Source organism: Natrix helvetica (genome assembly GCF_964273705.1).
Source record: "Natrix helvetica genome assembly, chromosome: 1".
NCBI classification, from domain to species: domain Eukaryota; kingdom Metazoa; phylum Chordata; class Lepidosauria; order Squamata; family Natricidae; genus Natrix; species Natrix helvetica.
In genome coordinates, this window is record NC_138548.1 from 2,187,579 (window position 1) to 2,215,233 (window position 27,655).

The 27,655-nt window shown below is 49.1% G+C and overlaps 1 protein-coding gene across 2 annotated transcripts in view; it reads left to right on the forward strand.

Moving 5' to 3' along the window:
- The window catches only part of NRTN (neurturin), a 56,467-nt gene that overhangs the window by 11,998 nt on the left and 16,814 nt on the right, over positions 1-27,655 (forward strand). Inside the window, exons 1-2 of one of the 2 annotated variants that reach the window (XM_081939932.1) lie at positions 18,869-18,974; positions 26,875-27,127. In XM_081939932.1, the coding sequence (XP_081796058.1) occupies positions 26,902-27,127 (226 nt within the window). In that variant the 5' untranslated portion in view covers positions 18,869-18,974; positions 26,875-26,901. Of the gene's footprint in view, positions 1-18,868; positions 18,975-26,874; positions 27,128-27,655 lie in introns of those variants that run through there. The other variant, XM_081939933.1, reaches the window with a different exon arrangement.

A 27,655-nucleotide genomic window follows, 5' to 3' on the forward strand; every position in this document is an offset into this window, starting at 1 on the left:
TAGGTTGCTGTTGTACAGGGAGTCCTCGCCTTACGGCCACAATGGAGCCAAACATTTCTGTTGCTAAGTGAGACAGTTGCTAGAGGAGTTTCGTCCCACTTTATAACCTCTCTTGCCGCAGTTGTTAAGGGAACCACTGCAGCTGTTCAATTAGCAGCACGGTCGTTAAGCGAATCGGTCTCTCCCCCCCATGGACTTTGCTTGTCAGGAGGGGATCACGTGACCCCCCCAGGACACTGCGACCGTCATAAATATGAGTCAGTTGCCAAGGGCCCGGATTTTGATCATGTGACCCTGGGGATGCTGCAGCCTTCGTAAGTGTGAAAAACGGTCGTAAGTCACTTTTTTTCCAGTCACGTCATCACTAAAAGAACGTTTGTAAGTCAAGGGCTGCCTGAGATTTCAATGAACAGACTCTCATCTAGGGGACTGATCCCTTTTGAGGAGCCCCCAAGAAAAGCCACCATCGGCTGCATTCTGACAACCCGTTCAGCCTGCATCAGCTCCTGAAGCAACAAGCTATCTTATCATGGTTTAGCAGCTGGCACAAACCGGCTTTTGCTGAAGCCAAGGGTTTCCGGGTCCCCTGCGGTCTCGGCTTGGCCCCCTTTGGCCTTGGAGGGGGGGCATTCTCTGTGGGACAGCCGATTCTGGGGCAACCCAACACCAAAGATTGGCAGCCAAAAAAGCCAATACAATCCTGGGTTGTGTAAACAGAGGCATAGAATCAAAATCACGCGGAGTACCGCTTAGTACCGCTTTGTAAAGCCTTAGTAAGCCACACCTGGAATCCTGCATCCAGTTCTGGTCCCCACGTTACAAAAAAGATTTTGAGATTTTGGAAAAAGTGCAGAGAAGAGAAACTCAAACAATGAAAGGCCTGGAGACTAAAACACACAAAGAACGGTTGCAGGATCTGGGTTTGCCCAGTCTGGAGAAAAGAAGGAGTAGGGGGGACGTAATAGCAGTCTTCCGATATCTCAGGGGCTGCCCCCCAAAAAGAGGGGAGTCAAGCTATTCTCCAAAGCCCCTGAAGGCAGGACAAGAAACAATGGATGGAAACTCATCAAGGAGAGAAGCATCCTGGAATTAAGGAGAAACTTCCTCATAGTGAGAACAATTAACCAGTGGAACTGCTTGCCACTAGAAATCATGGGCGCTCCATCCCTGGAGGTTTTTAAGAAGAGGCTGGACAGTCACTTGTCTGGAATGGGAGAGGGTCTCCTGCTTGAGCAAGGGGCTGGACTAGAAGACCCCCAAGGCAGCTGTAGGTGTCACTTATTTCTACCACCTGTTTGCCCTGTGCACGCATGCTCACTTCGCGCACGCACCTTCTGTGCATGCGCCTGGCCTTCGGTGCATGGACTTTGCTCGTGTATGCACACATGCGCCTGGCCTCAAAAAGGTGGCTAAATAGGCCCACAGAGAACCAGCCCACCCGCCATCTCTACTACCAGTTGGCCTAACTGACTGAATACGACCTCTGCTCCCAGGTCCCTTCCAGCTCTATTCTAGTCTAAATTCTAACCCCCCCCTCTCCAGGCCAAATATCAGGCGATGCACTGCCAGGGCTGGGCTGAGCTGGGGAGGGGGCTCTTGGTGGAAAACATCTGGAAGCAGCCCTTCCTCATTTGTTGAACAGATGCTTGAAACTTTCACGGATCCTGATCGCTTTGCCTCTTCGTTGCTGTGAAGCCAGCCATCTTTAGAGCAGGCCGGGGTGTGATTGGTGCTTGGGGGGTGCTTTAAAAAATGCCAGGGAGGGGGAAGGGGAAGGGGGGGATCTGGCAGAAGTAGGAAGTGGCAGCTGAGGGGGGAGGGGCTGCGAGCAAATCCAGCCACAGAGGAGGGGCATCCTTTTTTGAGAGGGGTGAGATGCACAATTGAAAAACAACTGGAAGGGACCTTGGAGGTCATCTGGTCCAACCCTCCTCCTCCTCACTCAAGCAGGAAACCCTATCCCTGTCCACACAAATGTGCGGTTCAATCTCTTCTTGAAGACCTCCAGTGTGGGAGCATCCACAACTTCTGGTGGCAAGCTGTTCCACTGGTTAACTGTTCTCACCGTCAGGAAATTCTCTCCTTGATTAGGGGGCTGGACTAGAAGACCTCCAAGGTCTCTTCCAATTCTGTTCTTCTGTTATACTGCTATGCTTTCTGCCTGCTTCCTCCTTGAGCAGGGGGTTGGACTAGAAGACCTCCAAGGTCCCTTTCAACTCTGCCCTGGTGCTCCTGTTTGCCTGTAGAAAGTGCTGGGTTCAAGTTTGGATATTTCTAGGCGGAGCTGGGGGCAGAACATGGGGCCACATTCATGTGAATCACGCAGAACCACAATATCTTTTCAAACAAAGGACGCTTGTAGTCAAGGAATGCATCCTTTCCTGCCCCAACTGCCAACCTACCCAGGTGTGTGTGTGTGAGAGAGAGACAGAGAGAGAGAGAGAGAGAGAGAGAGAGAGAGAGAGAGAGAGAGAGAGAGAGAGACAGAGAGAGAGAGACAGAGAGTCAGAGGCAGAGAGAAAGAAACAGAGACAGAGAGAGAGAGAGAGATTCAGGAAATCTGGAGAAGGTGCATGTGAGAATCCAGACTGCCAGTCCAGGGTTACGCAGGGAATCCTTCGCTCCCAACTATAACTGGCAATTACCACTGTAAGCAGAGGATAGCTTCACAGAAGTTGACCACTGGTTCGTCCCACACCTGCTCTCTCCCTTTGTGAGCATGCGCGCTTTCCGCGCATGCATGTGGATTTGAAAATGTGGCTAAATAGGCCAGCACAGAGCCAGGGCGGGTGGGCAGGTGGGCGTCCGCAGGCCGCTACTCCCAGTTCGGCCGAACCGGTGTTAACCGGCTGAATCCAATAAGGCAGGATGGTTAGAAGAAGCCATTGATCACGTTGGGGAGTTTATCCCCGAAAGGGCTTTGAGATCCCCTTCGTGGGGGCTCTACTCCCACATTGCACAGCCCCCTCCCCTGCGAATGGCAGTGGCCTCTCCGTCTCCAGGGCGAGAGGATACAATACAATACAATAGCAGAGTTGGAAGGGACCTTGAAGGTCTTCTAGTCCAACCCCCTGCCTAGGCAGGAAACCCTATACCGTTTCAGGAAAAATGGCTCTCCAACATCTTCTTAAAGACTTCCAGTGTTGGGGCATTCACAACTTCTGGAGGCAACTTCTGTTCCACTGATTGATTGTTCTAACTGTCAGGAAGTTTCTCCTCAGTTCTAAGTTGCTTCTCTCCTTGATTAGTTTCCACCCATTGCTTCTTGTTCTACCCTCAGGTGCCTTGGAGAATAGCTTGACTCCCTCTTCTTTGTGGATCCCTCCACCCATTCCGAGGGGTTTCCTAATTTCCCACTTTTGCAAAAATGTCCGATTCAGTTTGTTGGATCCGAGGTGTTTTTTCTTTTCTAAGGTTTGCAGTAAACATTGTGTGCTTTTTCTGGGCACGACACTCCGCCATCGGGGTGGGTCCCCCCCTCCTCTTTTCTTTGCGGCGTTCCCTTATATAGTGTGGTTTTTGTGCATTGCTTGTCAGAAATTGGGTGCGTTGTCGGCTGTTTCTTCGAACGCTTCCCTGCCTGATTTTCCAACGTCGGTCGTCGTAGGGAACTGCAGGGAAAGTTGTGGTGGAAGCAGCAGGAAATTGGAATAGGAGCCACTTCCTGCTCACCTCTGGGGCGAGAAAGGCCCAGCCGGAGAAGTTTCAGGCTTTTTTATGAAAGGCATTTTGTTCCCCACCTCTAAGGCAGGAAAAGTCCACCAGGAGAGCGATTGCTCAACCCGAGGAAGCGGGATCTGGCCTGAGTCTGGGGGCTTCAGGGTCCCTTGATGTGTCTCTTACTCCCTTCCACAGGGGTTGCTCTTGAAGGGTTAAGCAAAGTAAATCCTCCCTCCCTCCTTCCTTCCTTCCTTCCTTCCTTCCTTCCTTCCTTCCTTCCTTCCTTCCTTCCTCCCTCCCTCCCTCCCTCCCTCCCTCCCATTCTCTTGTTCTCTTTCCTTCCTTCCTCCCCTCCTCTCTCCAGTGGTAGGTTTCAAAATTTTTTAGAACCTCTTCTGTAGGTGTGGCCTGCTTTGTGGGAGTGGCTTGCCGGCCATGTGACTGGGTGGGCATGGCCAACTTGCAAAATGTGGTGAAACTCACTTAACAACGCTCTTGCTTAGCAACCAAAATGTTGGCTCAGGAACTCTGGCAATTGAAGCACGCAAGTCTTAAAGCTGTCAAGTTACAAGACCCTTGCGCCCCTAACCCTTTAGGAAAAAAAACCCCAGGGGTGTTCAAATGTGACTGATTTAAGACTTTAATCTTTAGACAGGACTCTTAGAGGTGGGCGGGGCGATTGGTCAAGCAGCCAATCAGTGAGCGGTGGGTGGGACAATCGTGGGGCGGGGGGAGGGAGCTGGAACCAGTTCTAAACGGCACGGTAGATTTGTGGAACCTCTTCTATAGAAGAGCTTAGAACTGGCAGGAACCCACCCCTAGCTCCCTCCCTCCCATCCTTCCTCCCTCCCTTCTTTCCTCCCTCTCTCCCTCCCCTCCCTCCCTTCTCTTCCTTTGCCTCATCCCTCCCTCCCATTCTCTCACTCTCTTTCCTCCCTCCCTCCTTCCCATCATTTCTCTCCTCTCTCTCCCTCCTCCTCCCTTTCACCTTTCCTCCCTCCACCCCTCCTTCCTCCATCCCATCCTCCCTCCCTCCTCTCTTTTTCCCTCATCCCTCCCTCCCATTCTCTCGCTCTCATCCCTCCCTCCCATTCTCTCGCTCTTTCTTTCCTTCCTTCCTTCCTTTTTTCCTTCCTCACTCCCTCCTTCCCATCATTTCCCTCCTCCCTCTCCCTCTCCCTTCCTTCCACCTTTCCTCCCTCCTCCCCTCCTTCCTTCCTCCCCTCCTCCCCTCCCTTTTTTCCCTTCTCTCATCCCTCCCTCCCAAACCTCCTCCCTCCCTCCCTCCCTCCCTTTTTTCCTCCTTCCCTTCTCTCCCTTCCCTCATCCCTCCCTCCCCAAACCACAACAAAGGCCTGTTTGTCACATAACATGGGCGATACGGCCAATTTCGACATACAGGTCCTTGACTTACAACAGTGATGGAGCCTGTTTACTATGATGGTTCATAGCAATTGCCAAGCAGGTCATCATCTAACTGATTGTGCAACTTTTTTGCATATTGCCGTGGGCATTAAGTGAATCTCTGGTCATTAAGTGAATCCAAGGGAGCGTAACACAGCGGCCGCTTGTCTAGTTGGACCATCGGCTCAATCCCTACCCGTCAGGTTGGGAGACCACAAGACCCAGAAGCCTCAGCCAGCCTGGCCGAGCCTAAGGGACCCACTGGTTGATTGGATATCCGGGGAGCGCCCACAGCATCTCCAAACCTACCTGATTTCTTCATTCAATTCCTTTCTCCCTTTTTTATGTGGTTTCCCCACCTTTGCTCCGCCGCTCATACGTACAAACTCTCTGGCAGGAGAACAACGCGCTCCATGCATGAGGCAAGGCTTAAAATATGACAATTATTTTTTCTTCCGGGGTTGAGGAGACGGGGGGGGGGGGGGGGGAGAAGAAAGCAGACGGTGGATTGTTTGAAAATGCAAGTTATTTCAAGCTCTCGGTGGAGGACGGAGGTGCCGGGAAGGCGATCAAAGGGAGATTTCACTCCCCTGGCTGCAACAGGCCTCGGAGCAAAGACTTGGATCCGACTTTGGAAAAGAAAAGAAAAAAAAGAGATTATTTTATTCCCCCCCCCCCCCCCCGCTCCCTTAAGCTGCTTGTGGCTTTGGAAGTTCAAATAGGAGCCTTGAAGAGGGCCGGGCGGTATAAACGGGGAGCCTGGACCAATGGTGGGCGCCAACAGGTTTGGCGGCCTGGTTCTTGCTTCTGGGCATGCACAGATCATTTTTTAATGCACCGTGCATGTGTGCGCATGGCGCGCTCATGAGCAAACCGGCAGTTTGCTTGTGTGCCCCTGGCCTGGACAGATGACCGCACCCGGGGTCTTTGGATTTCTTTTCCCATCAGGGTTTCCGCGAATTTTTTTTTTAAAGAAATTGTGTGAGAATCAACGCAGGGAAGAACAAACCGGTTAAACTTTAACCACAGACTCTGGCGGTGTGCGATGTTAAAGTTGCAATTAATTTAAGGGATCGATTCGGTGCCACGAAGTCCGCGCTGGCCAGTGGTGGCTTCCAGATCCTGTTGCAACCGGTACAGTGCAACGGGGCCGGGCGTCCAACGCATGAACACGCACAGCACGTGTGAATTCGTGCTCACCGCCTGTGACGCTCCACGATGCCTCCGCGACGCTCCAGCTGCTCGGTGGAGTTCACACAGGTGCTGTACTCTCCATGCACAGAAGTCCCGAAAACCTCAAATACCAGTAAGGAGTGAGGGCGGGCCCTCCGAGGCCTACCGGTCGTAACCCACCATTGGCGCTGGCCCTTAGGGACCACGTACAGTAGATATAAGAAATGCCTCCAGAGGTGGGTCACTCCCGGTTTGGCTTGGATTGGGTGACAGTGGTGGTGGGAGGCTTCACCCCCCCCCCCCCGGACACTTCTGTGCATGTGCAAAAGCGTCACACACACACGAGCAAACCAGTAATAAAAAAAATTAAAACACACCACTTACGTCCGTTTTTTGCACCAACGACCCTTACAGCGTCCCACGCGTGATCCCAAGTTCGGACGCCAGCCGACACTGCCTGGCCGACGGCACCCTGAGGAGGCCAACTCTGTGGGATCGTACTGGACCGTGGGAGGCTACTGGTGGCAATAGGTGGTCTTGCAGGTACCCTGGGCCTAAGCCATGGAGCGCTTTAAAGGTCATAATTAACACATTGAATTGCACTCAGAAAACAACCGGCAACCAGTGCAGGCTGCCTAAAAGGGGTGTAACATGGGAGCACCTAGATACCCCCATGACAACCCGCGCGGCCGCATTCTGGACCAGCTGAAGCCTCCGGGTGCTCTTCAAGGGCAGCCCCATGTACAGAGCGTTGCAGTCGTCCAGGCGAGAAAGGATGAGGGCATGAGTGATTGTGCATAGAGCATCCCGATCCAGGAAGGGGTGCAACTGACGTACCAGGTGAACCTGGTAAAAGGCCCCCCTGGTCACGGCCGTCAGATGTTCTTCTAAACTAAGCCGCGTATCCAGGAGGACTCCCAGATTGCGAGCCTTCTCTGAGGGGGCTAAAATTTCTCCCCCTATCACCAAAGATGGGACAAGATGTACATATCAGGATGACGGAAACCACAGCCACTCAGTCTTGGAGGGATTGAGCTTGAGCCTGTTCTTCCCCATCCAGATCCGCACAGCCTCCAGGCATCGGGACATCACGTCGAGGGCATCGTTTGGGTGGCTTGGGGTAGAGATAAAAAGTTGAGTATCATCAGCGTATTGATGATACCGTACCCCAAAACCACGGATGATCTCGCCCAGCGGTTTCATGTATATGTTGAACAGGAGGGGTGAGAGAACCGACCCCTGGGGCACCCCACAAGTGATGCACCTGGGGGTCGATCTCTGCCCTCCAGTCAACACAAATTGCGACCGATCCAACAGGTAGGAGGACAACCACCGTAAAACGGCGGCCCCCACTCCCAACCCCCTGAGTCGTCGCAGTAGGATACCATGGTCGATGGTATCGAAAGCCACCGAGAGGTCTAATAGGACCAGGACAGAGGAACAGCCCCTGTCCCGTGCCCGCCAGAGATCATCGACCAACGCGACCACTGCCGTCTCCGTGCTGTACCCGGGCCTGAAACCCAACTGGAACGGATCCAGGTAGACAGCTTCATCCAGGTACTGGGTAAGCTGACATGCTACCACACTCTCGACAACCTTTGCTACAAAGCGAAGGTTGGTGACCGGACGATAGCTGGCTAAAGAAGCTGGGTCCAGGGAAGGCTTCTTAAGGAGCGGCCTCACCACCGCCTCTCAATGAAGCGTTGGTAATCGCCTGGAGCCAGCCTCGTGTCACCTCCCGGGAAGCCGAAACTAACCAAGAGGGAGACGGGTCCAGCACACAAGTGGCAGCACTGAGTCTCCCCATAATCCTGTCCATGCCCTCGGGGGTCACAGGGTCAAACCCATCCCAGATTGTCTCCTCAAGATTCATTTGACTGTATCTATTATTACTTCATTTTATGCGATATATTCTGAATTTTGAATTAATTTATATTATGGCATTTCATTACATCATTCTAAATCCATCCAATGGTAGTACATCTTTATATTATATTCCGTATCATTCCATTATCCTTGTATTGTAAGATTCTCTAGTATAATACATTTCCATATTTTTTTTATCTAACCATTGATAAAGTAAATCCCATATCTTATAAAATGGTTTATCTTCTTGTTTTCGGATTTCAAATGTCAATTTTCTCTTTTTGGCACATTCCATTATTTTCTGAATAACTTCCTCTTGCATTGGTGTTTTTGCAAATACAATTCTAGCCGCTGTTAACACATTTACAATCAGATATTTCAATTCTCTACTATATATTTCCAGTAAAATCCCCAATAAGAATACCTCTGGTTTAAAGTCTATATGTTATTCTATCATTTCTTCCAACCATATGTGAATTTTAGTCCAGTATCTTTTAGCTTCTGCGCATGTCCACCACATATGGTAATATGAGCCCGGTATCTGATGACATTTCCAACATTTCTCGGATTTATTCTTAAACATTCTTGCTATTCTCATCGGGGTAAGAGCCACCTGTACAAACATCCTGTCTTGAATGGGCTTCTGCTGGCAGTGTTTGCTTTGCTTATGAATGGAGCCATCTGGATAGTTGGCTTCCTCTTTCAATCAGCTCTTTATCTCCTTAAGCATCTGCTGGGGGCTATTGAGAAAGGCTTGGGGGCTGCTTTCTGCCTCTAAGAACCCGTTTCTCCATTTCTCCTTTAGGGAAATATAATATTCTGCCTTAAAAAAAAATATTTCCCAAACGTTTCCTTCTTCAGGTCTGTCGATCTTCCCACATGACACAACGGTTGTGTGATCATCTTCTACAATCCCACACCAATGGGGAAGTCAGACTCACGTAACCACTGAGTTGCCCACTTAACAATGGCGCCAATTCATTTAGCGACTGCGGCACAGAAGGATCGTAAAAGAGACACGGGGCGCTTCACAGCTGTCTGGCTCAGTGACGGAAGCTGGTTGCGCAATTGCCGTCATTATGTGGGGGGGGGCGGCCCTTAGAGATCTCTGGGAAAGAGTCATGAAAGTCAAGATGGCGGCTGGGATGGCATAATTTTGCATGCCTAATGAGGGGGCGGGGCTCAGATCCTGCCAGGCGGGGTCACCTTCTGGATTTCAGGCTGCAGTTGGATCAGCTCAGCTGGGTAGGGAGGTAGAAGGAGGTTGTGTTGTGTTGTGTTACATTTTGTGTGGTGTTGGCTGTGGGCGTCTGTGAGATTCATTGCTGACTCAGCTCTGCCACAATAGATATAGGTAGTCCTTCACTTATGACCACAATCGAGCCCGAAATTTATGTTGCTAATGAGTTTTGCTCCCTTTTACAATCTGTAGAGATTCTCCATCGTCCGAGTATTGCTTGTCCCAAAGGTGCTTTTTCTTTTTTCTTTTCAAAAGGAACCTGGACTTTCTTAGGTTTTTTTTTTCTATGAAGACTTTTCGCTTCTCCCCCAAGAAGCTTCTTCAGCTCTGACTGGATGGTGGGGGATGGAAGGATTTATACTCCTTGCATTCAAAGCTGGTCATTTGCATCCTTTTTAGAGAGTCGTTGAGGCCACCTGGAGGTTTACCTTGTCCACAGGTTCTATTCTATTCCATTCCATTCTGTTCTGTTCTGTTCTCTTTCCTTATTCTATTCTGTTCTATTCTATTCTATTCTATTCTTTTATTCTATATTCTATTCTTTTCTCATTTTCTATTCTATTCCATTCCGCCTTCTCTTCTCTTCTCTTCTCTTCTCTTCTCTTCTCTTCTCTTCTCTTCTCTTCTCTTCCCTTCCCTTCCTTTCCCTTCCCTTCCCTTCTGCCTTCTCTTCCCTTCCCTTCCATTCTATTGTGAGACTTGTGGGGGAGGACAAACAAATAGAGCTGAGAAGATCCATAGGCACAGATGCATGCACAATGTGCATAGGTACATTAGAACTACCCATCTATTTTTTTTTTAATGGAACAACCTAAAATTGACAGTGAGAACAGTTAACTAGTGGAACAGCTTGCCACGAGAAGTTTTGGGTGCTCCATCATTGGAGGCTTTTAAAGAAGAGGCTGGACAGCCACCTGTCTGAAATTGGTTAGTGCCTCCTGTTTGAGCTGGGGGCTGGACTAGAAGACCTCTGAGACCCCTTCCGACTCTTTTGTTCTCTTAAATAGTTGTCTTCAAAGTAAAAAGAATCCACAGGGGCCAGACAGATGGGGCTAAATGGCCAGATGCGGCCAGGGACCATCAAATGCCCCAGATCGGATTTAAGCAAATGGCTCTTAAGAGAAGTATACAAATTCTCCTTTAATTTGTATATTGAGGTTATATTTTGTACCCAATCAGTCTCTTGATGGATCAGTTGCTGGGTTTGGCTTGTTTAGGGACATGGTGCTTTTAATCCACCCTGATCCACCGATTTGGTGAGGCATGGAGCCACCCCCCCACCTCCAAGTCAAAACCGAAACCATAACAATGAAGAAGTAAATCAGAACAGTTTTGAAAACAAAGAGCCAGGAGCACCGAAAGCAAAGATATCCACTCCCCACCTCCGTCCACCAGAAGCACCTTGAAATGTAACAGTTTTAACCTATTTAGGGCATTGCTGGGGGCTGCAAAACAGGTAGCCCCCACTTTTATTATTCTGTGAGTAACTCAAAGCAGCAAACGTACACAAGAATCTTTCCTCCTCTTTCCCCCCTACAACAACAGTCGTATGAGGTGGTTTGGGCTGAGAGAGAAGGACTGTCCCAAAGTCCATCAGTTGGCTTTCATGCCTTAGGTGGGACTAGAACTCACCGTCTCCTGGTGATTGGCCCACTCACCCAGTTGTCTTTCATGCCTAAGGTGGGACTAGAACTCACCGTCTCCTGGTGATTGGCCCACTCACCCAGTTGTGTCTAAGATGGGACTAGAATTCACTTTCTCCTGATGTTGGCTCAACGTCACCCAACTGGCTTTCATTCTGAAGGTGGGACTAGAACTCACCATCTTCTGGTGAATGGCCCAAAGTAACCCATTTGGCTTTCATGCCTAAGACGGGACTAGAATTCGGGGTCTCCTGGTTTGATGGTGTCCATCTCCAGAAAAAAAAGTTTTTCCCTTGGCGTTGGGGCCAGGATGAAGAGGGCACGAGTGCGAATCCCGGTTGCCTCTTCGGAGTCTCTGACTTCTAACGAGGAGTGTCCTTTTCCCCTTGGGTTGTGGCCAGCCATCCCAGAGTTTCTGGGTTCGAATCGCGCATCAATCCCATCCATCATTGATAAACCCGAAGGTGCAGCTCCCAGGAACAGCTGCCTCCCTCCGAGAGCCATTGGCGGGGTGGGGGTGGGAGGTGGGTAGGTGCAGCCGGGAGCAGGAGGCAGCCTGGGCCGTGCCCTCTGGAATGCCAGCGGTGCCATTCAGCTTGTGCAAGCTTTTGGGGGTCTGGCTGAGACCTGTCTTGGCAAGCCTCATCTGGCACTGTGCTTTGGCGGGCCGTTTGTGCCCAGGCGCCTGCCAGGGAGAAGCTGAACGGTGCCCTTGAAGTGGAACCCTCAGCCTGGAGGCTCTTTGTCCATATCCTGCAAGGGAGCGCCAGCAGAAAGGAATTTCCTGGCATGGAATCTTGAAGGAACATGCCCCCCCGTCAAGAGTCCGGGGGGGGGAGCTGGGCAGTGCCAGCTGGAAAGCCCCCTTCAGGCCTTCCTGCTCCTTGCCACCGAGACCTTCTGGGTCACGTCCTTGCAGGGCGCCAAAAATGTCAAGGTAATGCAGGGTCTCCCCCCCCCCCCCGGGGCTTTGTGTTGCCCCCTTGGCACCCACCCTGGCAGTGCCCCAACCCTGAGCAGCATCTTTTGCATCTGGTTCCAGGCCGGGCTTAGGGTGGCACTGAAGGGCCACGGCTTCTGAAGCCAGAACCTCCCAAACCAGTGGCTCAGTGGCTAAGACGCTGAGCTTGTCGTCAGAAAAGTTGGCAGTTCGAATCCCTGGCGCCACATAACGGAGTGAGCTCCCGTGACTTGTCCCAGCTCCTGCCAACCTAGTAGTTTCGAAAGCACCTAAAAAATGCAAGTAGAAAAAGAGGGACCACCTTTGGTGGGAAGGGAACAGCATTCCGTGCTCCTTCGGCATTGAGTCACGCCGGCCACATGACCACAAAGACGTCTTCGGACAGCGCTGGCTCTTCGGCTTTGAAACGGAGATGAGCACTGCCCCCTAGAGTCAGGAATGACTGGCACCTATGCGCAAGGAGAACCTTTACCTTTTACCCAAATCAGGTGCTCTTAAAATGCGCGAGGTTGAGATGTCCAGGAAACCCAAAAGCCAGTCTGGCTGAGGATTATGGGTGGGCTGCCCCAGAAGGACGGGTAGAGAAAGGGGGGCTGGAGTCACCCACAGCTGCCCAGGCACTTGGTGGGCCAGGAAGGAGGCTGAGCCTGCCTCTCTTCCACTCTGACCATTTGCAAACCAGGTTTCCGCTCTTCACATCCATGCTGGCTTGTTGTGGTTTTGTCCCAAGCAAAACTCTGTGGATGCCGAGATTCTAAACTTGTGATGCCCTGGGGGTGGGGGGGTGGGGGGAGGGGTGGGAAATCTACCTGAAAATAATGCACCTGGATCAGCTGTTTGCAGGAGTGTCTTTGGGGAGGGGGCTTCCTGTCTGTTTCCATCCCTGGAGATGGGGGGGGTTCCCTCCTTCCCAATCCCAGGTGCCCATCCTTTGAGCCAGCTGCACTCCCCTCATCTGGAGGGGGGGACTGGGGGCCATGCAGGGGTCTCCAGGGACCCCTGGATGGCGATTCCAGGCTTCCAGCATCCCCCTCCCCATCCACAGCTTAAAATGTGTCCCGCTGTAATTTCCAGCTGGTGGGAACTGCACCCCGAAATGTTTCAGTCCATTTCTCTGGGTCATCGTTGGGCCCCTCCCTGCCTGTCAGCCCCCTCCCCCACCGCTGTCGTTCTGCTTCCCCAGCCTTGCAGTGCGCCGATGTTCACCTCCTCACCTTATTCTGAAATTGCAAAACTGACTTCATCTGACATTTTTTTTTTGCTGCGTTTGCTAGATTTGATTCCCGGGATTTTGCAATTTATTTTATTTTTATCACTGACCATTTATAACATTAGGGAGGCTTTCCGGGGTTGGTGGGGGTTGGTGGGGGGCTAGTTTGGCTTGCTTTCCCCTGGCCCGCCTACCTTTGCTTGCTCACTTGTTGGCCAGAGAGGGTCCCCGGAGGAGGAGAGGCAGGGGGAGCCTGGGGTCTCCTCCTTGGTTGATGAACCTGGATGCGAGAAGTTTTGTTTTATTTATATTTTATTCCTTCTACGGTCTCCGTCCTCTCTTAAAACATGAGCAGACTCCACAACGCCCTGTGAATTGGCCTCTCCACTGGATAACGGACAGTCCAGCTGAAATTAAGTTGACCCATTAACATTAGCCCACTACCCCAAACCCCCTAATCTACATATCAAAGGATAAGGTCTGCAAACACAAACGGAGTCAATCAAATTAGGCCTCCCAGAGGAACCGCATGATGTTCTCGAGAATAAACATCATAGACATACCTTTTTGGTGCCGGGGGCCCCAAAGCTTGCATGCAAAATGCAATGTGAGTGGTGGCCACGCATGCCCCCCGCCCCCTGTGCATGCCCCCCGCCCCCTGCATGTATCTCCTGCGCATGCGCCCCACCCACCCCTTGCCCATTTTTGGCTTCCAGGTTGCCGCAGGAGGTTTTCCAGACCCAAAATGGGACATCGGGGGCTTCGCGTGGTGCTCCTGTGCCCCATTTTGGCTTCCAGGTTGGCGCAGGAGGTCTTCGGGGGCCCAAAACGGAGCACTGGATGCGCATGGATGCGCACGAACCCCCCAAAAGCAATGCAAGCACCCCCCACACATGTGCCCTGCCCCCCGTGCATGCATGGTAGAGACCCAAAGACCAGCTGGCTGCCAGGAAGTGTGTGCGCATCAGAGGTGGGTTCCTGCCATGCCCCGAACCGGTTCTCCTACGGGGCCACCATCTTGCTTTTCAGTTCTATGCATATGCAGAACAATTTTCATTGCACAAATTTAATCCCCCCCTTTTTTTAACGTCTTGCGCATGCACAGAACTATTTTTGTGTCAATGCGCAGGGGCACGGAGCAAAATCTTTGCTTGCACCAAACTGGCAGTAATGGCGGGAGCAACCCACCCCTGGTGCTTATGCGTGGGGGAGCTGGGCTTGGGCTAAAGCTCGCGTGCCCCCAAAGAGGGCCATAGGTTGGCCATCAGGGCCCCAGACGCTTCCAGAATCAGTCCCCTTCGGAAGGTCTGTGGCTTTGCTCCATTTCTCTGCAGCTGTTTTGCCTTTAGGAATAAATATCCCTTCTTTCTCTGCCTCTCACTTGTACTTATTCCTGTGCAATCCACTTGGAAGCCCAAATTATTCTTCCGACATGGAAGCCTGGGGAAGGGGATCTAGGCTGGATTGGAGGGGAGGGGAGGGTCAGGCTCAGCGTGATCCAAGGAGGATTCAGGAGCATCCTAGAGGCGTGATGGCGAGCCTGCGTGCCACAGATGGCACATCGGAGCCCTCTCTGCAAACGTGTGAGCCGTCCCCCAGCTCAGTTCCACCGTGGTTCAAATCCCTAGTGCTGCGTAATGAAGTGAGCTCCCGTTGCTTGTCCCAGCTTAGCAGTTCGAAAGGAGGTAAAAATGCAAGTAGAAAAATAGGCACCACCTTTGGTGGGAGGGGAACAGCGTTCCGTGCGCCTTTGGATTTGAGTCATGCCGGCCACATGACCACGGAGACATCTCCGGACAGCGCTGGCTCTTCGGCTTTGAAACGGAAATGAGCACCGTCCGGTAGAGTTGGGTTGGCGCAGATGTGCGAGGGGAACCTTTGCCTTTACCAAGTACCTGGGTGCAATGCCCGTGACTAATGCATTCCCATTTTCCCTTCGGCTGCTAAGGAAATTCTTCAACCAACAAGGCAACCCCGAGGGAATCATAAAGCCCAAATTAGAATTTGGAGCGAAAAATTGGATTTATTGTATTTGGAAAATTGGATTTATTCTGCATCCATCTCAGGTGTCTTTCTTGGCAAGGCCCGGGAGAGAGGACGCCTGTTCTCCTCCCCCCCTTTGGGACATGACTCCAAGACTTTTGGGGTGCAGGCAGATCCTGTCTCCTTTGGGGGGGAGCTCCCTCTCCCTCTCCAAGAAATAAAAGACCAACTTTGGGGGGGAGGGAAGCTTTTCCATCCGGCTGATGGGAGATGAATCATCATTTCTCTCCCAGCCGAATCCTCCCGGGTTGGCCAAGATAAACTCAGGGAAGGGGGCCTGGCTGGCTCCCCACATCTTCGGGGCGGGATGGGACGTGTCTCTTCCAGATTTGGCCCCCGAAGACAATCTTGTTGACGGGGAATCGGCCGCCAAATGATCCATCAAGGTAGACAACTGGGCCTTTCTTTTTCCCTCCGTCTTTGCTGGAGGAGATTCAGAGCAAGGAAATAATTATCTTCCTTGTCAGGACAAAAAAAATAATCCAAGAAGAAGAAGAAGAAGAAGAAGCAATGTGTATCTTGGCGGAATTGGACAAAGACACAAGTGTCTATTTTGGGCCATGCGCTCCAACGGAAGGCCAAGCCCAGACAAGTCGGGGGCCACGAATGGCTGGTCCACCCCTTCCCCTATTAGCCACAGCAGCTTCCTCTGCACTCAGCTGGACTGCTGCCATGCGCTGGACGTGGGGCTGCCTTTGAAGGCATCCTGGGAGCATGTCGATCAATCAGAATAGAGCTGGAAGGGACCTGAGAGATCTTCTAGTCCAGCCCCCTGCTTGAGCAGGAAGCCCTACACCACTTCAGACAAATGGCTATCCAACATCTTCTTAAAGACTTCCAGTGTTGGGGCATTCACAACTTCTGGAGGCAACTTCTGTTCCACTGATTAATTGTTCTAACTGTCAGGAAGTTTCTCCTCAGTTCTAAGTTGCTTCTCTCCTTGATTAGTTTCCACCCATTGCTTCTTGTTCTACCCTCAGGTGCCTTGGAGGATAGTTTGACTCCCTCTTCTTTGTGGCAACCCCTGAGATATTGGAAGACTGCTATCCTGTCTCCCCTGGTCCTTCTTTCTCTTAAGCTAAACATACCCAGTTCCTGCAACCGTTCTTCATATGTTTTAGTCTCCAGTCCCCTAATCCTCTTTGTTGCTCTTCTCTGCACTTTTTCCCAAAGTCTCAACCTCTTTTTTGTAATGGGGTGACCAAAACTGGATGCAAAATTCCCAATGTGATCTTACCAGATGTCTGTCTGTCTGTCTCTCTCTCTCCTCCCCCTCTCTCTTTCCTCCCTCCCCTCCGCCCCTCTCTCCTCTTCCTCCCTCTCTCTCTCCTCTCCCTCCCTCCCTCCCTCTCTCCTCTTCCTCCCTCCCTCTCCCTCCCTCCTCTCCATCCCTCCCTCTGTCTCCTCTCCATCCCTCTCTCTCCTCTTCCTCTCCCGCTCTCTTATCCTCCCTCCCCCTCCGCCCCTCTCTCCTCTTCCTCACTCTCTCTCCTCTCCTTCCCTCCCGTCTCCTCTTCCTCCCTCCCTCTCCCTCCCTCCTCTCCATCCCTCCCTCTGTCTCCTCTCCCTCTCCATCCCTCTCTCTCCTCTCCCTCTCCCTCTCTCCTCTCCCTCTCTTTCTTTCTCTTTCTTTCTTTCTTTCTCCTTCTCTCCCTCTCCCTCTCTTTCTCATTCCCTCTCTCTGTCTCTTTCTCTCTCTCCCCTCTCTCCCTCTCTTTCTTTCTATTCTCTTTCTTTCTTTCTCTTTCTCATTCTCTCTCCCCCTCCCTCTCTCTTTCTCATTCCCTCTCTGTCTCTGTCTCTCTCCCCTCTCCCCCCTCTCCCTCTCTCTTTCTCATTCTCTCTATTTCTCTCATTCTCTCCCTTTCTCATCCTCTCTCTTTCTCATTCTCTCTTTCTCTCATTCTCTCCCTTTCTCATTCTTTCTCTTTCTCTCTTTCTCTCTTTCTTTGTTTCTCATTTTCTCACTCATTTTGTCTCTTGTCTCTTTCTCTTTCCTTCTTTCTGATTCTCTCTTTCTCTCTTTCTCTCTCTCTTTCTCATTCCCTTTCTCTCATTGTCATTCTCTCTCTCTTTCTTTCATTCATTCTCTGTCTCTCTGTTTCTCTCATTTCTCTCTCCCTCTTTCTGTCTTTTCTCATTCTCTTTCTTATTTCCTTTCTCTTTCTCTCATTTTTTCTCATTTTCTCATTCTCTTTTTTCATTCTCTCTATCTCTCTCCTCTCATTTTCTCCCTCCCTCTTTCTCATTCTCTTTCTCTTTCTCATCCCCTTTCTCTTTCTCATTCTTTCTCATTTTCTCTCTCTCTTGTCTAATTCTCTCTCTCTTTCTCTCTTTCTCTCTTTCTCTCTGTCCCTCTCTTTCTCTCTCCCTTCCTCTCATTTTTTCTCTCTCTTTCTCTCTTCACTTAACATTCTCTCTCTCTTCATTTCTGTCTTCACCAAAACTTCATGTGAAGTCTTGGTACCACTTTATAATGTCTTAGTAAGGCCACTCTTAGAATACTGCATCCAATTTTGGTCACTACAGTATAAAAAACTGTTGAGACTCTGGAAAGAGTGCAGAGAAGAGCAACAAAGAGGATTAGGGGACTGGAGACTAAAACATATGAAGAACGGTTGCAGGAACTGGGTATGTTTAGCTTAAGAGAAAGAAGGACTAGGGGAGACAGGATAGCAGTGTTCCAATATCTCAGGGGTTGCCCCAAAGAAGAGGGAGTCAAGCTATTCTCCAAAGCACCTGACGGCAGGACAAGAAGCAATGGGTGGAAACTAATCAAGGAGAGAAGCAACTTAGAACTGAGGAGAAACTTCCTAACAGTGAGGACAATTAACCAGTGGAACTGCTTGCCACTAGAGGTTGTGGGCGCTTCATCACTGGATGTTTTAAAGAAGAGACTGGGCAACCATTTGTCTGGAGTGGGACAGGTTCTCCTGCTTGAGCAGGGGGTTGGACTAGAAGACCTCCAAGGCCCCTTCTAGCCCTGTTGTTCTGGGTTCTATGAAGGGCCCAATGCAGAAAGGAATAAATCCATCCTTTTTAATTTTGAGTTGGTGTGTCTCTCTGTGTGTGTTAACCATGACACAGGAGGTGGGGGGGGGGGGCTTATGGTGGAAGACCTGGGGAATCCAGTCTCACTGGCTAGAATGCCAATACTCCCCCCCCCCAAAATCCGCTTGAGAAACTTTGCAGGGGTTTGGTGTCGTCCACGGAACAACTGTTTTTACTTAGACACTGGAAATTAAAAATTGGAGGGTGGGTGGGGGCTTGGAGAGACAGAGAGAGAGGGGGGTGGGTGGGGAGGGCGAGCCATTCGGCCTGTTCTGTTTTTCTGCCCCAGATCCTGGTCTTCTCCCCAACACCCCCCTCTCCCCCCCCTCGCATCCCCGGCAGCCCTTTCCCAGTTTTTGCAAAACTTCTTCAAGCTTTCTAATCCTGGCCTTTTCCTAAACATCTTGACAATGTCTCCTTAACAGACAGATGGGTGAGGGATGGGGGGGGGGGAATGGGGGAACGGGACTTAATTGGAAAAACAGATCCGTCAACACTTCCCCTCTGCCGCCAGACTCAGCTGGCCGTTTGAAGCCGCCTTCCTTGAGTTTCGGAAAGTTTTAAATGAAAACAAAAGGGATGAGCCTAACGTGAACTGGCAGAGTTGCTCGTGTTGGTCCCGTGTTCTAAAGGTTGACCTCGCTTACCGATCGCCTTGTTTAGCGACTATTTTGAAGTTGGGACGGCGCGGGTCAAGTGCTGGCTTGGACCCCCTGGGATACGGTGAGTTCTAATCCAGCCCTTCGGCAGGGAAGCACCAGGAGATTGGAGTTCTAGTCTTGTCTTAGGCAGGAAAGCTGGTTAAGGGACTTTGGGCCAATTGCCGGGAGATGGTGAGTTCTAGCGCTGCCTTAGGCATGAAAAGCCAGCTGGGTGATATTGGGACAATCACCAGGAGTCAGTGAGTTCTAGTACCACCCTAGATATGACTTTGGGACAATCACCAGGAGTCAGTGAGTTCTAGTACCACGCTGGATATGACTTTGGGACGATCACCAGGAGTCAGTGAGTTCTAGTACCACTCTAGATATGACTTTGGGACGATCACCAGGAGTCAGTGAGTTCTAGTACCACCCTAGATATGACTTTGGGACGATCACCAGGAGTCAGTGAGTTCTAGGACCACCTTAGCCATGAAAGCCAGCTGGGTGATATTGGGACAATCACCAGGAGTCAGTGAGTTCTAGTACCACCCTAGATATGACTTTGGGACAATCACCAGGAGTCAGTGAGTTCTAGTACCACCTTAGCCATGAAAGTCAGCTGGGTGATATTGGGACAATCACTAGGAGTCAGTGAGTTCTAGTACCACCCTAGATATGACTTTGGGACAATCACCAGGAGTCAGTGAGTTCTAGTACCACCTTAGCCATGAAAGTCAGCTCGGTGATATTGGGACAATCACCAGGAGTCAGTGAGTTCTAGTACCACCCTAGATATGACTTTGGGACAATCACCAGGAGTCAGTGAGTTCTAGTACCACCTTAGCCATGAAAGTCAGCTCGGTGATATTGGGACAATCACCAGGAGTCAGTGAGTTCTAGTACCACCCTAGATATGACTTTGGGACGATTACCAGGAGTCAGTGAGTTCTAGTACCACCCTAGATATGACTTTGGGACAATCACCAGGAGTCAGTGAGTTCTAGGACCACCTTAGCCATGAAAGCCAGCTGGGTGATATTGGGACAATCACCAGGAGTCAGTGAGTTCTAGTACCACCCTAGATATGACTTTGGGACGATTACCAGGAGTCAGTGAGTTCTAGTACCACCTTAGCCATGAAAGTCAGCTGGATGATATTGGGCCAATCACCAGGAGATCATGAGTTCTAGTCCTACCTTAGGCACAAAAGTGAATTTAGAGCAGTCCCTCTCAGCTCAGCCTACCTCGCAAGGCAATTTTTGTGGGGGAAAAGAGGAGCAAGGAAGGAAGTCCAGAGATGGGGCAATCTTCTGAAGCTGTTTGTGTGTGTGTGTGTGTGGGGGGGCTCTTGTCCCATCCAAGAGCAAGTCTTGCATTCATGAATGTGTTAGGGCAGGGCCCCTTCCCCCGCTAGGAATTTTATCTCCCTAAAAATCAAGTGGAAAATCTCAAAAGGCCTATCTGTAGTCAAAAAAATGCCAGCCATTTGTCCCAGCCCCAGAAAGGGAGAGGGCCGTTTGAGATATATTGAAGTCCAAAAGGCGACCAGCTCCAGTGTTCCTGAAAGCCGGAAGCTTTTAAACTGTGAGGACTTCAACTCCCAGAATTCTTAGCTAGCATTTGAGAGACACGACTCGGATCCCTTAGTTGGGGTACGTGTGCGTGAGGGCTAATGCTGAAGTGGTACCCCCAAATGGGACGATCGAGGAAGGAGGAACATGCTTGCGGACCGGGGTGTCTGCATCAGGGGTGGGTTCTGGGCAGCTTTACTGCCGGTTCGCTCGTGCGCACACTTTGTGTGCTGGAAGCATGCTGTGCATGCATGCGCAGTTCAATTAAAATTGTTCTGTGCATGCGCAGAACACAAAAGCAAGATGGCGGCAGCCATAGTGGTGACCAGGAACCAGTTTGGGGCAGGGCCAGCCTCGGTTATTGCCGGTTCCAGCGACCCAGGCCGCTATACCACTACCGGTTTGGCCGAAGCGGTCCGAAGCGGTAGCAACCGACCACTGCTCTGCAGGACAGGTTAAAGAAAAAGTCAAAATGGCAGCCACCATTGCGCAACTGAAACTCCGCCTGCTTTTAGCGTGTGTTTGCATGTGGATGTGCAACGGTCGGGGGCGAAGAATCAAGGCTAAAGTTCCACTTAAGGGGATTTCTTGCTCGTGATATTACAAAAGAATCTGGCCAACTGACAGTTTGCCCGAAATTGGCGCTAGATAAGAATGAACAGAATTCAAGACTTAGATCGTTGATGACAATGTAAGGATTCCGTGCTGATTGCTCTCTTGACTCCTCCCTCAGGTTAATAATAATAATAATAATAATAATAATAATAATAATAATAATAATAATAATAATAATAATAATAATAATAATAATAATAAAAAATATTTATTTCTTAGCCGCACCCTCTCCCGAAGGACTCGGGGCGGCATACAACAAAACATAGGAAATAAATATATCGACATACATATAACAAAACATATACCAAGACATATATACGACATATACAAGGAGGAGGTGAACTGATAGATAAAAACAAGTAAAAACACAATGTTTAAAAACCCCTAAATAAATTGAATGCAATTAAAATACCCCAAATAAAAAACCCGTCAGGTTCTGCCTCCTCTTCTCCTTCTTTTTCTACAAGCACAAATTCTTTTTTAAAAGAAGGTTTGATTGTAGCGTCACGCGTGCCGTCACACAAGAGAGCATTTTGAGGCAAGATAAGATTGGGGGGGGGGGGGGGTTAGAGAGGAGAGTTCAAAGTTTCTTACCGTTCAAAGTTACAAGGGCAATGAAAAAAGGGGACTTATGACCGTTTTTTCACACTTACGACCCTCGCAGCATCCCTGCAGCCACGTGATTGAAATTCAGGTGCTTGGCAACTGACTCACATTTATGACGGTTGTAGCGTCCCGGGGTTACGTGATTCGCCTTTGGTGACTTTCTGACAAAGCTAAGTCCACGGGGAAGCCAGATTCACGTGACTAACGTAGCAGCTGCAGGGATTCACTTAGCAACGGTGGCAAGAAATCTGTAGGTGAATTAATAAAAAAAGAAAGAAAGGTCATAAAATGGAGCTAAGTTCACCGAACCATCGTCTTGCTTAGGGACGGGAACTTTGGACTCAATAATAGTCTTAAGTTGGGTTCCACCAACAGCAGTGAGAGAAAAACAATCCCGGCCTTCTCAGAATCTCAGTGTTGGGAAGGTCTACGGAGGTCATCCAGCCCAGCCCCTGTTCTAAATGGGATTTCAAATTCAGGGGTCTGCATACGGGTGCTTGTTCATCTTCTGTGGGAGTGAAGAAACCCACCATCTCTGGTGACTCCTGAAGTTCATCGAGAGATAGGAAGGAAGGAAGGAGGAAGAAACTTCCTAACAGTGAGGACAATGAACCTGTGGAACTGCTTGCCACCAGAAGTTGTGGATGCTCCATCACTGGAGGTTTTTAAGAAGAGACTGAACAGTCACTTGTCTGAAATGGGATAGGGTGTCCTGCTGGAGCTGGGGGTTGGACTAGATGACCTCCAAGGTCTCTTCTCTTCTCTTCTCTTCTCTTCTCTTCTCTTCTCTTCTCTTCTCTTCTCTTCTCTTCCCTTCCCTTCCCTTCTCTTCCTTCCCTTCCCTTCCCTTCCCTTCCTTTATTCTATTCCTATTCTATTCTATTTTATTCTATTCTTTTCTATTCTATTCTCTATTCCATTCCATTCTTTTATTCTATTCCATTCCATTCCATTACTCTTCTCTCCTCTCCTCCACCTTCAGTTCGAATCTGCCTTCCTGGAATTTGAATTCTGTACTTGGAGGAAGACTAGATTTGGCCAAAAAAGGAGCCGCTCGGCTCCCCTCCATCTTTTCTCCTGAAGGCTAAATCGGGGGGCTGAGCTCATGTATTCTTAGCCACTGAAGCGCATCCAAATACTTCCTTAAATAACCCCTAGGGCAGGAAATAATATGTCAGAGCACATTAAAATTGAAAAACCATTTCCCTTCAAAGTGGCAGATTGTGGAAGAAAGGAACCAGAGCTCTCGGTTTTTAAAAAGGGGGGGAAAAGAAGAAGAAAAGCAACAAGGAGCCAAAACAAAGTCCTTTCCGAGCATTTTCCCCTCCGTGAACAATATTGTCTTTGCGACGGGCCTGCAAGGTAGGCCGGCTGGATTACAGGGAGTAACAACCGTAATAGAGGTCAGAATTTCACATCCTAAATCATGACCCTCACCAAGGACTTGGATTTATAGAATAGAATAGAATAGAATATAGAATAGAGTATAGAATAGAATAGAATAAAAGAATAGAATAGAATAAAATAGAATAGAATATAGAATAAAAGAATAGAATATAGAATAAAATGGAATATAGAATAAAAGAATAGAATAGAATAAAATAAAATAGATTATAGAATAAAAGAATGGAATAGAATAGAATAAAATAGATTATAGAATAAAATAATAGAATAGAATATAGAATAAAAGAATTGAATAGAATAAAATAGAATATAGAATAAAAGAATAGAATAAAATAGAATAGAATATAGAATAAAAGAATAGAATACAATACAATAATATAGAATAGAATAAAACAGAATAGACTAGACTAAGTTAGACTAGACTAGAATATAGAATAAAAGAATAGAATAGAATAAAATAAAATAGAATATAGAATAAAAGAATAGAATAGAATAGAATATAGAATAGAATAAAACAGAATAGAATATAGAATAAAAGAATTAGACTAGAGTAGAATAGAATAGAATAGAACGGAGTAGAGTAGAGTAGAATAATAGAGTTGGAATGATTTCAACCATGATGAAAAAGTCATAAAATCAGGCTGAATTCAATTTAAGAACTGCCTTGCTTTCAAAATACGATCAAACTATTTCAATCAAGTTATAAAAACGTGAAACCTGAAAACCGCTGCCTTGCTTAGCAATGGAAATCCTGCTTCAATTGTCGTCGTAATTTGAGGACTACCTACATCGTGAAGACTCTCCCTTTCTCTTCCCTCACCGTGGATAATTTTCATTACAATCATCCTTCTGATGGAGACCAGGTTTTTATTTTTATTCGGCGTCTTCAGATTTTCCATTGTGGCCCATGTTACGCCAGGCTTAATCCTGTTCTGAATTTTATGCTCGGGTTTGAAACAAGGGGGAAAAAAGAATGCATTTCTGTCTGGAAAGTACAGGACAGCATTTTTGGTGGGAAAATTGCATTTTTGCTGGGTATGAAGATGCCATAAAATTCTGGGAATAGTCACAATAAGAACCATTTATTAAATTTCTACGCTGCCCAACTCCGTGATTCGGAGTGGCATAGATAGAAGCAGGGTCTGGTGCTGTCAAGTTGTTGCAGGACAACACAACATGGGCAATTCGCCGTGGGGACAACTCACCGCTCGTGCCTGCAGGGAGAGCTGGGTAGGCAAGTGAGCGAGCAGGTGGGCTGTCAAGTCTGAAGCTGACCTGGCTGAAGCCATCTTCGCGGAGAGGGCGCGACTGATAAATCGAATAAAATAAATAATTAATAAATAAATCTTTTCCTGCCTCGCAGTTGCCACGAACTTTGAAAGGGGGAAGGGAGGGGCGGAGCAGATAGACAGGCTTCCAGTCAAAACAGAATGTTTTCTCGTGGGAACCAAGGTCATCCCAACAGATGGCAAGTGAAGGAGAGGAGCGACCAAGCAGCCTCCTGGCTACCTTCATTGGACAATGTGATCGGCAACACCTGGGGAAGGAAATATTTACTCTTTTAATTAGGGGAGAAACCGCTGGAATTCTTAGAGTTGGTTTTCACCAGCTATGCCGATATGATGTGTCCAATAAACAAGTTCTTTGAGGAATCTACCTGCCTCGGAGTTCTGCTTTGGGTGGATGCCTTACTCGGAACCCTGACATGGACACAGTGACCGTGGCGGCCAGGGGCTTCCCATTTTCACATCCCCTACAGGAAGCTCCTGTCCACCACCTCCTCCATGTTACCTGCCTTGTCCTCTGCCACCACTACTCAATGGTCCGAACTTGGAATGCCCTGGAACTCAGCATGGAGGCAATGGTGGCGGCGAGGGGTGGGGGGGAATGTAAAAATGCAGGATTCAATCTGGGTTGGTCCCCAGGACCAGTCTGCTGAGCTTTCGGACTCATGCTGGAGCCCTTCTTTGGGGAACTTCTCTCTAGCAGAGTGTGTGCTGTTCGAGGTGTGGTATTTACAATACAATAGTAGAGTCGGAAGGGACCTTGGAGGTCTTCTAGTCCAACCCCCTGGCCTAGGCAGGAAACCCTATACCGTTTCAGACAGATGGCTATCCAACATCTTCTTAAAGACTTCCAGTGTTGGAGCATTCACAACTTCTGGAGGCAACTTCTGTTCCACCGATTAATTGTTCTAACTGTCAGGAAGTTTCTCCTCAGGTCTAAGTTGCTTCTCTCCTTGATTAGTTTCCACCCATTGCTTCTTGTTCTACCCTCAGGTGCCTTGGAGAATAGTTTGACTCCATATAAATATAGTTTGTATGGTGCCTGTTGTATGTGGCTTTTTAGGTGCTAATTGGGGTGTGTTGATTGCTGGCTTTTAAGTCATTGGTGGTCATTTCCTTGTCCTGCCCATTGCTCGCCTTCTAAGCACTTGATAGGCTAAGCAAATCAGCCTATCAGCACTCCTGTTGACTGGCGAGGGGTTTGTTTCCCAGGCTTCAATTGCTTCCCTGGCTGTTTTTGTGCCTGCTCGTCCAACAATCTTAATAGCTGCAAAGTTGAATGTGTGTCCTTCTACATTGCAGTGTGAAAATGGGAAGCCCCCAGCTGCTGCCACTGCCACTGTCCGCTCTGCCCACCCACCCAATTGCTTGCCCACCTGCTCACCTGGGTCTCCATCTGGGCGCCCACAGAGAGCTGTGCTCAGAGCAAATTGCCTATGTTGAGTTGTCCTGCAAGGACTTGGTGACAGTTGGCAGAGTTGACTTGCTGGTAGCGAGGGGGCTGCCCTTGGCTGCTTGCCTCCAGATGGCCACCCCAGTTGTCCCATTGTCCCATGAAGCATCTCCAGGGTCGCATGATCAAAATTTGGTGCTTAGCGACAGGCATGTGTTTACGACGGTTGGAATATCCCACGGTGGTCACCATTTGTAACCTTCACAACTGGCTTAAGCAAAGTCAACGGGTGAAGCTGGATTAGCTTACTAAACACACGAGTCCCTTACTAACTGCATGGTTCACTTAACAAACATGGCGAGAAAGGCCATAAAATGAAGCAAAACTCTCTTCACAGCTCCCTTGCCAAACAGCAGAAATTTTGGACTCCGTTGTGATTGTGTAAGTCAAGAATGGTCTCTACATTTAAAAAAACAACAACAACCCAAATCATTTTATTTATTTATTTTCCTTTTATTGGCCTTTATCGATATTTGTAGAAGCTTTTGCAGGGAGAGTAAAAAATAAAAAAAAATAAAAGGAGGGGGGGGGGCAAAATGGAAGCCACAACCCTGAAACTAAAGCCTTGCACTTTTTTTTACAAGTGTTATGACTTTTGGGAAACACACAAACACACACATGCCTAGATAACCTGGGTAAAAATCTTTCCAGATACTTTTCAATAGTTTGATAAACTCCGTAGCAATCGAGCCACAGAGAGCCATGGGCACAGAGAGCTGAGGGCAAGAAATAAATGGATTTTTTCTTTCATATGCTGATGCTGCTAAAGGCGCGATCTAACATTCAGTGGGGTGAAAGGGTACACAGACTGGGAAAATGAAAATTCCTTTGTTAGTCAGGGGTTCTGCCAACGTGGCACCGTTTTCTAGCAGGGAACGCGGCTGGCTCTTCCCACCCTAGACTCTTAGGGAGTTTGCATTTGACAGGGTGGAGTGGTGGTGGAGAAAAAGTCGAGACTGGGTGCAACTTCCTTGGATTTTGCCGGTGTGGCATCCTCGGGGAGGACAGGTGGAATTAAGCCTGTTGCTTTTGACTGTCTTCCAGATTTCCAATGTCCTGACTGGGTCTAAGATGAAGGTATGGAAGTTTGCAGCCATAGGCATCATGGTTTTCGGCTCCATGCTCTCCGTTTTGGTTTGTAGAGACGTGCTCAGCCGGAGCCTCAAATCCGCTGCCTTCCCTTTGTCGCTGTTCTCCAGAACTGCCGCCACGGACGCCTCCTCGTCTCCCTCGTTGGCCCAGGGATCCAGAAGGTTTCCACGGGAGCTGGGACGCCGCAGGTCGCTGATCTCCCAGTGTAAGTCATTGTGTCTGATCTTCCTTTTCTCTCTCTGGTGCAATGGGTGTGTCCAGGAATGAGGGACATCGCTTCTGAGGGGTTTTATCCCACACGGAGGGCCTGCGGGTGGCCTGATCTCAGCTGATCCTCGACTTCCAACTGTTCCCCGAGTGACTGTTTGAAGTTACAACATCACTAAAAAAAGTGACTTATGACTCATTTCACACTTGCAACCATTACAGCATCCCCATGCTCATGTGATCAAAATTCAGATGCTTGGCAACTGACTTGTACTTATGATGGTTACAGTGTCCTGTGGTCATGTGTGATCCCCTTTTACAACCTTCCGACGTGCAAAGTCAATGGGAAAGTCGGGCTCACTTGACTACCGTGTTACTAACTTAACAACTGCAGTGATTCACGTAACAGCTGTGGCAAGGACGGTCATAAAATGGGGCAAAACTCACTTAATAAATGGCTCACTTAGGAACAGAGATTTTGGACTCAATTATGGTCTTAAGTTGAGGACTACATGTACCAGAGGTG